The sequence below is a fragment of the Mobula birostris genome, chromosome 21 (assembly GCF_030028105.1).
Source record: "Mobula birostris isolate sMobBir1 chromosome 21, sMobBir1.hap1, whole genome shotgun sequence".
Classification (NCBI taxonomy): domain Eukaryota; kingdom Metazoa; phylum Chordata; class Chondrichthyes; order Myliobatiformes; family Myliobatidae; genus Mobula; species Mobula birostris.
In genome coordinates, this window is record NC_092390.1 from 56414414 (window position 1) to 56426437 (window position 12024).

At 42.3% G+C, this 12024-nt stretch overlaps 1 protein-coding gene across 1 annotated transcript in view; it reads right to left on the reverse strand.

The window, feature by feature from the left end:
* Positions 1-12024, reverse strand: part of LOC140185813 (G protein-coupled receptor kinase 5-like) — a 331545-nt gene that overhangs the window by 153938 nt on the left and 165583 nt on the right. Inside the window, exon 3 of the mRNA XM_072239529.1 lies at positions 6096-6208. Within this exon, the coding sequence (XP_072095630.1) occupies positions 6096-6208 (113 nt within the window). The remainder of the gene's footprint in view (positions 1-6095; positions 6209-12024) is intronic.

The window sequence follows — 12024 nt, forward strand, 5'->3', positions numbered from 1 at the left end:
TTTCCTTGGATTGCTTCCCTTTTATGTCCAATTGTTCGTCTTTGGGCTAGCTCAGGTTTTTCACTTTGTATTACAGATGTCTCATTTGGCATCATGGAGATTGTTGAGCTCCCTTTGCATTTATCACTTTTATTCAATCTGGGGTAATTTACAGGATCTTCAATGTCTTGCATTGTAGCTGTTTACTTGGGGGGTTATTTCTTTGTCTGGACATCGGGGCTGTCTGATTGTCCTGAATTCCTATGTGTTCCAGGGTATATTTCCAGGAAGTGCGGGGGTGGGGGGTGGTGTTGCTTGCCAATCTCTCTTTGCTCGGTCATTGTGGATCCTTGTCTGGTGAAACTCTGACTAAGTGTCATGATTCTGTACGGTTTGCCTGAACTCTTGTTTAGTTTTGGTGGTTAATTTCTGTAATAAATCTTTTGTTTTGTTTGAATTGCCGAAATCTCTGTGATTCCTGCACTTAAGTTCTCTAGTGACCCTGACAATCCCATCATAGGAAAGGTGTGGAAAAAGTGCAGAAGGGGTTTTCCAGGATAGCTGAGAGGAGAATTGGATCAGACACAATGAAAAGATGGAGCAGCCTCGATGGGCCAAATGGCCTAATTCTGTTCCTATATCTTGTGGTCTTATGTTGGTTGGATTACAGGGTATGAGCTACAAGGACAGTTTGGAGAAACTTGGACTGGTTTCCTTAGAGCACTGCAGGTTGAGATGTGACTTGACAAATCTTTTTAAAATTGTAAGATTTACAGATGGGCTGGAGAGTTAGATTCAGTTCCCCAGCGTAGAAACGTCAAACATCAGACATCATGATTTTAAGGTTAGAGGGGGGAAGTTGAAAGGCGAAATGAGGGGCAAGTTTTTTTTATGCAGAGAGTAACAGGTGCCTGGAATGAGTTAACAAGGATAGAAGTAGAAGCAGCCAGTTTGGTCGAGTTTGAGTCCTTTAGATGGACACATAACTATGGAATGGAGGGATATGGATGATAAACAGGAGAGGAACATTTAGTATAAACTGATATCCAGATTGGCACAACATCATGGATTGAATGACCAGTCCAGTGCTGTACTGTTCTGTGTACAAGAAAAAAAATCAGCAATGATTGAGTGATGGTGCATATTTAATAGGCTGAATGTCCTAATTCTGTTCCTGTATTTTATGGCAGCCATTAAAGAAAAGATGGCCAGAGCTTCAATAGTTTCCTACCCTTCTCCTTTTAACAGCTTGAGGCATTTCTACTTCGGGTTGGCAGTTCATCCGATTTCACTGGGCATCCCTCACTTTTGTAAAGCAAAAACTGCAAAGCATTGATTTAGAACTTGAGCCACGTTCTCCTCTTCCACACGTGCCTTAAGTTTTTTGGCCCCTAATAAGCCACACACCTTTCTTCATTCTCCTTCTGCAACAACATTGTGCTAAATCACGTGGATTTCATTTTTATGTAAGTTCAGCAACTATGGTAAGAACTTTACATCAGGATTATCTTTATACTGTATGTTCCCAGTGGAATAAGGGAAATGCCTAAAAACATCTAAGGGGAAAAAAAAGTTTGTACGTATTAAGTTCACAAGTTCCCCGTGATTTTAATACAAGAAAGCAAGTTTTTAAAGATTTTCTTTGTATTTCAAGTGCAAGCTAGACTTCAACAATAAGTAACAATAGTGACAGAAATAGTCTGAAATAATAATTAAAATAAAATATTTTCTATCCTGTTGCAACAGGATGAGTTTTTTTATGCAGAGAGTGGTGAGGGCGTGGAACGGGCTGCCGGCGACGGTGGTGGAGGTGGATACAATAGGGTCTTTTAAGAGACTCCTGGACAGGTACATGGAGCTCAGAAAAATAGAGGGCTATGGGTAACCCTAGGTAATTACTAAGGTAAGGACATGTTCGGTACAGCTTTGTGGGCTGAAGGGCCTGTATTGTGCTGTTGGTTTTCTATATTTCTATGGTTCTAACATTAGCCTAATCAGTTCTGACTATCACAATAGCATAAAGAAATTTTCAAAATAATTAAAATCAAAACATGTTAAAATGGATGGAACATTTCAGCATTCTGATTACACAATCATTATTTGCGAAGATCATACCACTTGATATTAGATTGATTCCACACTGATATAGGGCACATTTCACAGCTGTAAATGTCACCAACTGAAAGGTTTTAATGTGTCATCTTGGCAGTGTCTTCTATGAAGATTAAAAATTAATCATCTCTTCTGTTTTCCAGGCAATGTAAGTAAAATATATAATTTTCTATAGAGTGATTATTTTCTTAGGTGCAGTATTGAGAAATTTTCCATAAAGAACAAATGGTACTAATATTGTTTATTTTAGGTAGGGGCAAGTAAGACTAATCGATAAGCTTCAAGACCTTGGCCTCAATACCTCCTTGTGCAATTGGATCTCGATTTCCTTGCTTGCAGGTGCCAGACAGTTCGGATTGGCAACAACATCCCCTTCACAATCTCCATCAGCACAGATGCACCACAAGGCTGTATGCTTAGCCCCCTGCTCTACTCGTTTTACACTTATGACTGTGAGGCTAAACACAGCTCCAATGCCATATTTAAGTTTGTTGATGACACCACTGTCATCGGCCAAATCAAAGGTGCTGAAGAATCAACATGTTGGAGGGAGACTGAAAATCTGGCTGAGTGGTGTTACAACAACAACCTCTCACTCAGTGTCAGCAAGATCAAGGAGCTGATTTATTAATTTCAGGAGGATGAAACCGGAGGTCCATGAGCCAGTCCTCATTGGAAGATCAGAGGCAGAGCGGGTCAGCAACTTTAAATTCCTTGGTGTTATCATTTCAGGGGACCTGTCCTGGGCCCAGCACGTAAGTTCAATTATGAAGAGACCACGGCAGTGCCTCTACTTCCTTAGGAGTTTGTGGAGATTTGGCCAAACTTTGCCAAACTTCTGTAAATTGATGGTGGAGAGTATATGGACTTGCTGCATCACGCCTGGTATGGAAACACTAATGTCGTGGAATAGAAAATGCTTCAAAGAGTAATGGATGCAGCTCAGTTCATCACAAACAAAGGCCTCCCACCACTGAGCACGTCTACTTGAAGCATCGTCACAGGAAAACAGGCCCTTCGGTCTGCCATTTCCGTGCCAACCCTTACGCACATCCATTCTAGTCGTTCATGATTTTATATAGTTTGATCATGTCTCCTCTTCGCCTTCTCCATTTCAGGGAAAACAGACACAGCCTCTCCGGTCTCTCCTAACTGAAATACTCCATCCCAGGTAACATTCTGGCATATCTCCAAAGCACATTCTCTCTACTGCTAGCCCACCTTTTCTACAGAGTGGTGACGGCAAGCATGTGCTAGCTGAGGTCTAAGCGAAGTTGGAACCTCCCTGCCTTCTTCTCAATGTCCCAGCTAATGAATGCCTCACTCCACATATGGGTTGTGGGGTGGAGATACATCTCTACCGAAGGAGATGCAAGGCGCTCCTTCCCTCCACTGGCCTGCAGGCCACCCATGGACAAGGCGTAGCACCTGCTCAGCCCACATCCATGATCAGGATCATGTGAAACCACGGGAGCAGCTGGTGGATGGTTGTATGAGCAGCTGGTGCATATCACAAGTCCTGGTTATACGACCACTGACGCCGGGCAGACAATCTCTGAAAAGTATTGATAATGGCTTGTAAAGACACTGCCTGGAAGAAGGCAATGGAAAACCACTTCTGTAGAAAAATTTGCTAAGAAAATCATGGTCAGAGAGCGACCATGATTGCCCATGTCATATGACATGGCACACGATGAACAAATGAACACTCCACATGCATTATCTACCTGTACTGCCACCTTCAATGATCCTTGCGGTTGTACACCAAGGGCCTTCTCAATACCTGTACATCCCAGGACCCTATCATTCAGGATTTAAATCCTGGCCTCTTTGGTACTCCCAAAGACATTTCCTGTCACTGTCTGTAAGGAGTTTATACGTTCGTCCTGTGACTGTGTGAGTTTCCCCCGGGTGCTGCAGTTCCCTTCCACAGTCCAAGGACATTTTGGTTGGTAGGTTGATCATTGTAAATTGTCCCGTGATTAGGCTAGGATTAAATTAAGAGATTACTAGGCAGCATGGCCCAAAGGGCTGGAAGGATTTATCTCTCTATTTCAATAAAAAATTTGTCACCTCACAGTTATCAGGATTAAACTTCATCTGTTACCCCCCCCCGTGCATTTCACCAACATATTGATACCATCCTGTCACCCGAGCCTGTCTTCCAAATGATCAATAACTCTGACAATCTTCGTGTTGTCCACAAACTTACAAATCCAAATCATTCACAATGTTACAAACAGAAAGGGTCCTAGAATCGATTCTTGTGGAATGGCAAACGGTCACAGGCATCCGAGCACAAAAGAAACACTCTACCATCATCACAAACATGTCAAAGTCCGCAGATGCAGGAAATCCAAGCAACAAGCACAAAATGCTGGAGGAACTCAGCAGGCCAGGACAGCATGGAAAAGAGGAAACAGACTGATGTATGTTTCGCACCGAGACCCTTCACCAGGACTGGAATGGAAGAGGAAGTCAGAGTAAGAAGGTGGGTGGGGTAGGGGTAGGAGAGGAAGAAGTACAAGGTGGAAGTTGACAGGTTAAATTCCGTCTGGGTTTCACCTATTATCTACTACCTTGTGCTTCTGAGTTGGATGATCAGCCATGATCATACTGAATGGCGGTGCAGGCTTGAAGGGCCGAATGGCCTACTCCTGCACCTATTTTCTATGTTTCTATGTTTCTATGTTTCCTCCAACATTTTGTGTGTGTTACTACCAACTTGCCCAGGGTGCCATGGGCCCAGAACCCTCTGCATCTGCTTCCCCTGCATCATCTAATCAAAGTCCTCACTGAGGTCCATATAAACCACATCTCTTGCTCTGCTTTCATCAATACACTTTGCATCGCTTCAAAAATGCCATCAGACTGGTGAAACAGGGTGGGCTCTTGACAAAACCATGCTGGCTAGCTCTGATTGGTCCCTGCCTGTCCAAGTGGTTATTAATCCTGTCCCTTAGACAAACTGCAAAAGGAATTCCTTTAGATATGTTATAGAGTGGAAATGAGAGGAGTTGGGTCAGTCAGTGGATAAGATACAGGACTGTGCAAAAGTCTTGGGCACATTTATACAGCTAAGGTGCCAAAGATTTCTGAGCAGGACTGTATTTGTCAATATGGAGTAGAGAGCGAGTTTGTAAATCTGGCGGGAGTAAAGGATGTTGGGAGTAGTTAGGATGGAGGGGTGTAGGACAGTTGGCAGAGAAGGAGTGACAGGGTCTGGGGGTGGTGCATGTGCAGACACTCCCAGCCCTGAATCAACAGGCAATGTCATTTCATCATTACAGAGTGTCTCTCTGGTGCTCCCACTCCCTGCCCTCTCCCTTCCCCTTTTCCCAGCTATGATTCCTCTCTCCGTGCCCCCTTCCTTCTCTCAGTCCATTTTAGAGACCCAGATCAGAATCAGTTTATCATCACTCACATATATCATGAAATTTGCTTTTGTTTGTGGCAGCAGTACATAAAATTACGACAGTACTGTGCAAAGACCTTAGACACTTGAGCTGTGTGCCTAAGACCTTTGCATGTCAGGAAGTGACTCTTAGAAAGACAATTCCTGGCTAATTGCTCCAATCCTGTACCACATCACATGTGAAGGTACAATAAAAATATAAGTTATTAAAAGGTGGTCTCCACGGCAGCATGGCAGATAGCCTGATGCTATCACAGCTCGGGGCATTCCGGAGTTCTGGGTTCAATTCTGGCACCGTTCTGTAAGGAGTCTCTGTACGTCCTCCCTATGAAATACGTGGGTTTTCCCCAGATTCTCTGGTTTCTTCCCACTGTCCAAAGACGTACCAGGTAGGTTGCCTTGTCATTGTAAATTGTCCTGTGACTAGTTTGGGGTTAATGGGGTTTGTCTGGAGTTCCTGCTGTGGCGTGGCTCAAAGGGCTGGAAGGGCCGATTCCACACTGTATCACTAAACTAAAATAACATACTCAAGGTTTCACGCACAGTCTTGCAACTACGTTATTTTGTAAATAGATTTTAACCAACTTACCACCGAGTCAAGGAAGTTTATGTAGTGCTGAAGACTGGGCTGAGCTTCACAGAACTGTCGAAAAAGAAGCCTTCCAATCGGCTGCTTCTCACACAAGCGGGAATAGTTTCTCTCTACCGTCAAAGGAAAAGAAAGAGAATGTCAGAAATTTATAGAGTTCAGACCATAAGACATTGTGCAGAATTAGGCCATTTGGCCCATCTAGTCTGCTCCGCCATTCAATCATGGCTGATCCTTTTTCCCCCTCCTCAGCCCCACTTGCCAGCCTTCTCCCTGTAACCTTTGATGCCCTAGCCAATCAAGAACCTATCAATCTCTGCCTTAAATGCGTCCAATGACTTGGCCTCCACAGCTACCTGTAAAAAAATCCCACAAATTCACCATCCTCTGGCTAAAGTATTGTCTCCGTATCTCTGTTTTAAATGGACGCTCCTCTATCCTGAGGCCGTGCTGTCTTGTCCTAGACTCTCCCATCATGGGAAACATCCTTTCCACATCTACTCTGCCCAGGCCTTTCAATGAGAACCACCCCCCCACCCCCATTTTTCCAATGCCAGTGAGTACAGGCCCAGAGCCATCAAACACTCCTTACATGAAAAACCTTTCATTCGCAGAATTATCCTTGTGAACCTCCTCTGAACTCTCTCCAATGCCAGCACATCTTTTCTTAGATAAGGAGTCCAAAACTGTTCACAATACTCAAGGTGAGGCCTCGCCAGTGCTTTGTAAGGCCTCAGCATCACATCCTTGCTCTTGTATTCTGGACCTCTTGAAATAAATGCTAACATTGCATTTGCCTTTCTCACCACTGACTCTACCTGCAAGTTAACCTTCAGGGTGTTCTGCATAAGGACTCCCAGATTTTTGGATTTTCTCCCCATTTAAAAAATAGTCTGCATATTTATTTCTTCTACCAAAGTGCATGACCATGCATTTTCCAACATTGTATTTCATTTGCCACTTTCTTGCCCTTTCTCCTAATCTGGCTAAGTTCTTCTGCAGCCGACCTGTTTCCCCAACACTACCTGCCCCTCCACCAATCTTCGTATCATCTGAAAACTTGGCAACAAAGCCATCTATTCCATCATCTTATTCATTGATGTGCAGCATAAAAAGAAGCGGACCCAACACCAACTCCTGCGGAACATCACTAGTTACTGGCAGCCAACCAGAAAAGGATCCTTTTATTCCCTCTCTCTGCCTCCTACCAATCAGCTAATGCTCTAACCATACCAATAACTTTCCTGTAATACCATGGGCTTTTAACTTGGTAAGCAGCCTCATGTGTGGCACCTTGTCAAAGGCCTTCTGAAAATCCAGATATACAACATCCATTGCATCTTCTTTATCTATCCTACTTGTAATCTCCTCAATGAATTCCAACAGGTTCATCAGGCAGGATTTTCCCTGAAGGAAACTATGCTGACTTTGTACTATCTTGTTTTGTAACATAAAGTACTCCATAACCTCATCCTTAACAATTGACTCCAACATCTTCCCGAACACTGAGGTCAGTCTAACTGGTCTATAATTTCCTTTCAGCTGCTTCCCTCCTTTCTTATGGAGTGGAGTGACAATTGCAATTCTCCAGTCCTCTGCAACTATGTCAGAGTCCAATAGCTCTTGAAAGATCATTACTAATGCATCTACAGACTCTACTGCTCCCTCTTTCAGAGCCCTAGGCTGTACTTATGTACCCTTAGGTCATTCAGCTTTGTCCCCTTGTAATAGTAACTGCACTCACTTCACTTCCCACACATACTTCAACACCTGGCACACTGCTAGTGTCTTCCACAGTGAAGACTGATGCAAAATACTTACTTAGTTCATTTGCCATCTCCTTGTCCCCCATTATTATTTCTCTGGCCTTATTTTCTAAGGGTCCTATATCCACTCTCATCTGTCTTATTTTTTATATACTTGAAAAAGCTTTTTTCTCTCCTCTTTGATATTGGTTGCTAGCTTGCTTACATATTTCATCTTTTCCCTCCTGATAATTCTTCTAGTTGCTCTCTGTAGGTTTTTAAAAGCTTCCCAATCCTCTATCGTCCTGCTAATTTTTGTTTTGTTGTATGCCCTCTCTTTTGCTTTTACATTAGCTTTGATTTCCCTTTTCACCCACAGTTGTTCTATTTTGCCATTTGAGTGTTTCTCTGTTTTGCAAAACACCTGTCCTATACCTTCCTCATTTTTCCTAGAAACTCAATCATATTGTGATCACTAAGGGTTCTTTTACCTTAAGCTGCTTAATCACCTCCAGTACAGCTGATCCCCTAGCAGGCTCAACGACAAGCTGCTCTAAACAGCCATCTTTTAGGCATTCAACAATCCATTATCAATCGACCTGCATGTTAATATCTCCTATGACAATCGTAACATTGCCCTTTTGACACACCTTTCTATTTCCTGTTGTAATCTGAAAGTATAACTGCATGCTATCTTTGCTTTTTTACCAACCGTCCTATCCTGAGTCCCTTCACTCCAGTTCCGATCTCCCTGCCAAATTAGTTTAAACCCTCCCCAACAGCTGTAACAAACCTGCCCACAGGAATATTGGTCCCTCTTGGGTTCAGGTGCAACCTTGCCTTTTGTCCAGGTCATATCTCCCCTGGAAGAGATCCCAACCTCTGGTGCCTTGCTCCCTGCACCAGATTGTCAGCCATGCATTTATCTGCCAAAACATCCTGTTTCTACCCTCACTAGCGTGCGGCACAGGTAGCAATCCAGAAATTACCAGCCTGGAGGTCCTGCTTCTCAACTTTCTACCTAGCTCTCTAAATTCCTTCTTCAGACCCTCTTTGCTTTTCCTTCCTATGTCACTGGTACCAATATGTACCAAGACATCTGGCTGCTCTCCCTCCCCCTCCAAAATGCTGCCACATTTAGTAATAATGTGTTACTAATAAAACTTGGTAACATATTAACTTAAGCTTAAACCCAATTTATTATATTTTCCACTGCCTTATGTGGCAAGATAGGAATAAATATTGAAAGTATCAACATTAATCCAACAGTTTGAAAATACCCTTGATAGTTCATAATTAATTTTTGCTTCCTAAATACTATCTTTATGACACTGTACATGATAATGGTACAAAGTATACAATTTTACTCAATGTTTTGCAAAAAAAATCCATCAGATTCAACAAAAGGACTGGTTGTTATATTTATCCTCTGAGCTAACATTACACAATATTGCATTTTTGTAAATTACAAAGCTTAATGATAGTCATTTTTTCCCAATGGAGAAGTCGTTGCAAAGTGGCTTGGTTTAGTATCATGAGTATGTAGGCACAAGCTCTGAATAGTGAGCCCTCAGTTTTAATCCTTCATTTTGCACTGAGGAGGCTGTGAGTCAATTTGTGAAGTAGCTTAACTCTATTTGTGAAGTGTAACTCTATTACAGCATTGGCTGTAAGATCAGGGTTCAGTTCCTGTTGCTGCCTGTAAGGAGTTTGTACTGTAGATTCTCCCCGTGATTGTGTGGGTTTCCTTTGGATTCTCCTTCATTCCAAAGGTAAACCTACCTACTGCTGGCGTTTAGGGCAGCAATGAAGCCCCTCCATCTCTTGTGTTCAGGGCTTCCTTCATTGTGTCTGTAGTTCGCTTTTCTCTTCTGTCAGCCATGCAAGTCCCGGGTGGAGACTCAGGAATACCATCGCGCTCAGATATAGAAGGATTCCTCATTGCTGTTTCCGTAACAGTCAAGGTTGTTAGCCCAGAGCGGAACCCCCAAGCCTGGAGGACCGGCGGACCACTCTTAGTCTGGCCCCTACCTTTTGACCAGTTTGGCATGGGTGACCCTACCAAGAGCCAATGCATAAAGCTCTGACTTCAGCCAGCATAGCTGTCTGGCTCATTGAGACACGTAATCCTCCAAACCACGACAAGGTTGTGGTCCCCTTGGAGGCAAAGGAATATGGATTCAGGTTTGTGAGCAGTGAGTATGCTATGTTGACTCTGGAAGTGTGGAGACACTTGCGGGCTGCTTAGCACAATCCTCGCTAATTGACTTTAACGCAAGTGACACATTTCACAGTATGTGACAACTAAAGCTAATCTTTAAAAAAATCTTTCCCTATAGACACCAAGGTTAAGTGAGGCTGGTTATTCCAATTGACATTTAATTGTGATGTGAAAATGGTATCAGATTATCCTCATATTGTCTCTGAGGAAGCAATGAATATTGGAACAGAATGCTGAATTTTAACAAATTGGTAGTGGGTCATACATTGAAGTTATGATCGATGTCTCTAATATCATGATCAATGATACTCCCTTCTTGGACCAAAATCATCCCACCTCCCCCAAACTTCTCTCCCTCACCACTCCCTGCCTCTCTCTAGACCAGTGGTTCCCAAACTTTATTGGTTTTCTACCCCCTTGGCTCCCTGACCACATCTCAAGCACCCCTTCTCCCTTTCCCACCATTACATAAAAACTGTACAGAATTTTGATTTTGATGCACAGTGAAAGAAAATAGGAACTGCAAATTCAAAAAAGTGACAAGTAATTGCAAACATTATTCAAAACTATTTAAAGCTACAAATAATATTTATTTACAGTAAATTAAATACAGTATTACAGTTAATTAAATACAGTAAAAACAATTTTAGACCATACATTAGTAGTCCAACTTAATTGCCTTTTTGCCTTTCGATGAGATGGATGGGCTTGGTGCAGTGATATCAGATTCTCAACACCAGGCTGACTGTCACTCAGAAAGAGTCTCAGATCCCCACATTCAGTAATTTGCAGTCTGTTCTGTTGCTTTGAAAGAAGTTGGACGACTGCATTGAAACTGCACTCCACTAAATGCGATGATAGAAAGGCAGTAAAGAACATTTTGTCCTTTTTCTTCAGTGTAAGATAGCATTCAGAAATTTCTTTCGGCAACCAAGTCTTAATATGATTTTTTGAACCTTGGCTTCAACTCAAAGTCATTTTGTAGTGAGACCAACTCTTTCTCTGTACTTCCTGTTAATTTCTCATTATAAACGTTGAGGTATGGATTTACTACCCAATCTGGAAATTGGATCGAGAGAAGATCCTGAAATCTCTCTGACATGTCTCTATGCAGCTCACACAGGTGGACACAGTATACTTGAAGATCATCTTCTGATATTCTTTCTTTCTTTTCAAACTCAGACAGGCTCGGAAATTGGAAAAGGTCGTGATGGCCAATGTTGCACTTAAATAGGGTTAACTTGGCCAGAAATGTGGGGATGACCAATTTGACTTTGGTAAGATTCACATAATCTTCTTGCAATTGAAAATTGGTTTCAGTAAACTTTGCAAATAATTCTGACAAATAAGCAATGTCATGCCTGATATTCTTGATTTGATTACTAAGTGAAGCATTCGAGTCTTCAAATAATTTTATCACAGTTTCAAAAAGCGAATGTTAGTGTCTCAGGCAGTTTCCTTTTGAGAGCCATCTGACCATCATTCTCAATACAAAGCTCTCGAAATAGTCGAGAATTGAGAGCAGGGGACTTAATTTTATTTACTGTTGCGATTAGGTACTTAATGATTTGTGCAGCAGATCACTTAGGTTTTTTGTGGCAAGATGTTGTTCTCTAAAGTACACAGTGAATGGTAAGTATGTTAGGTACAGCCTTTCTCAAGAAAGTAATAACCCCACAATGGTGTCCTGTTATTGATGGTGCACAAGCAAGAGTGTTGGTGAGTGGAATGTCCTTCTCTTTGAAAAATTACTCAACAACCTGAAACATTAATTCCCCCTTCATATTTGTTTCTAGCCCTCTTGCAAATAACAGCTCTTGAACCATGCTTTCATCTTTTATGAAGTGATCATAACCAAGAAGCAAAGATTCATTGCCTGGCAAAGTCCATTCATCCAACTGCAGAGCAAATTCTGTTGTCCTAAGTATGTTGCACAACGTATCTCGCACATTCCCTAACACTC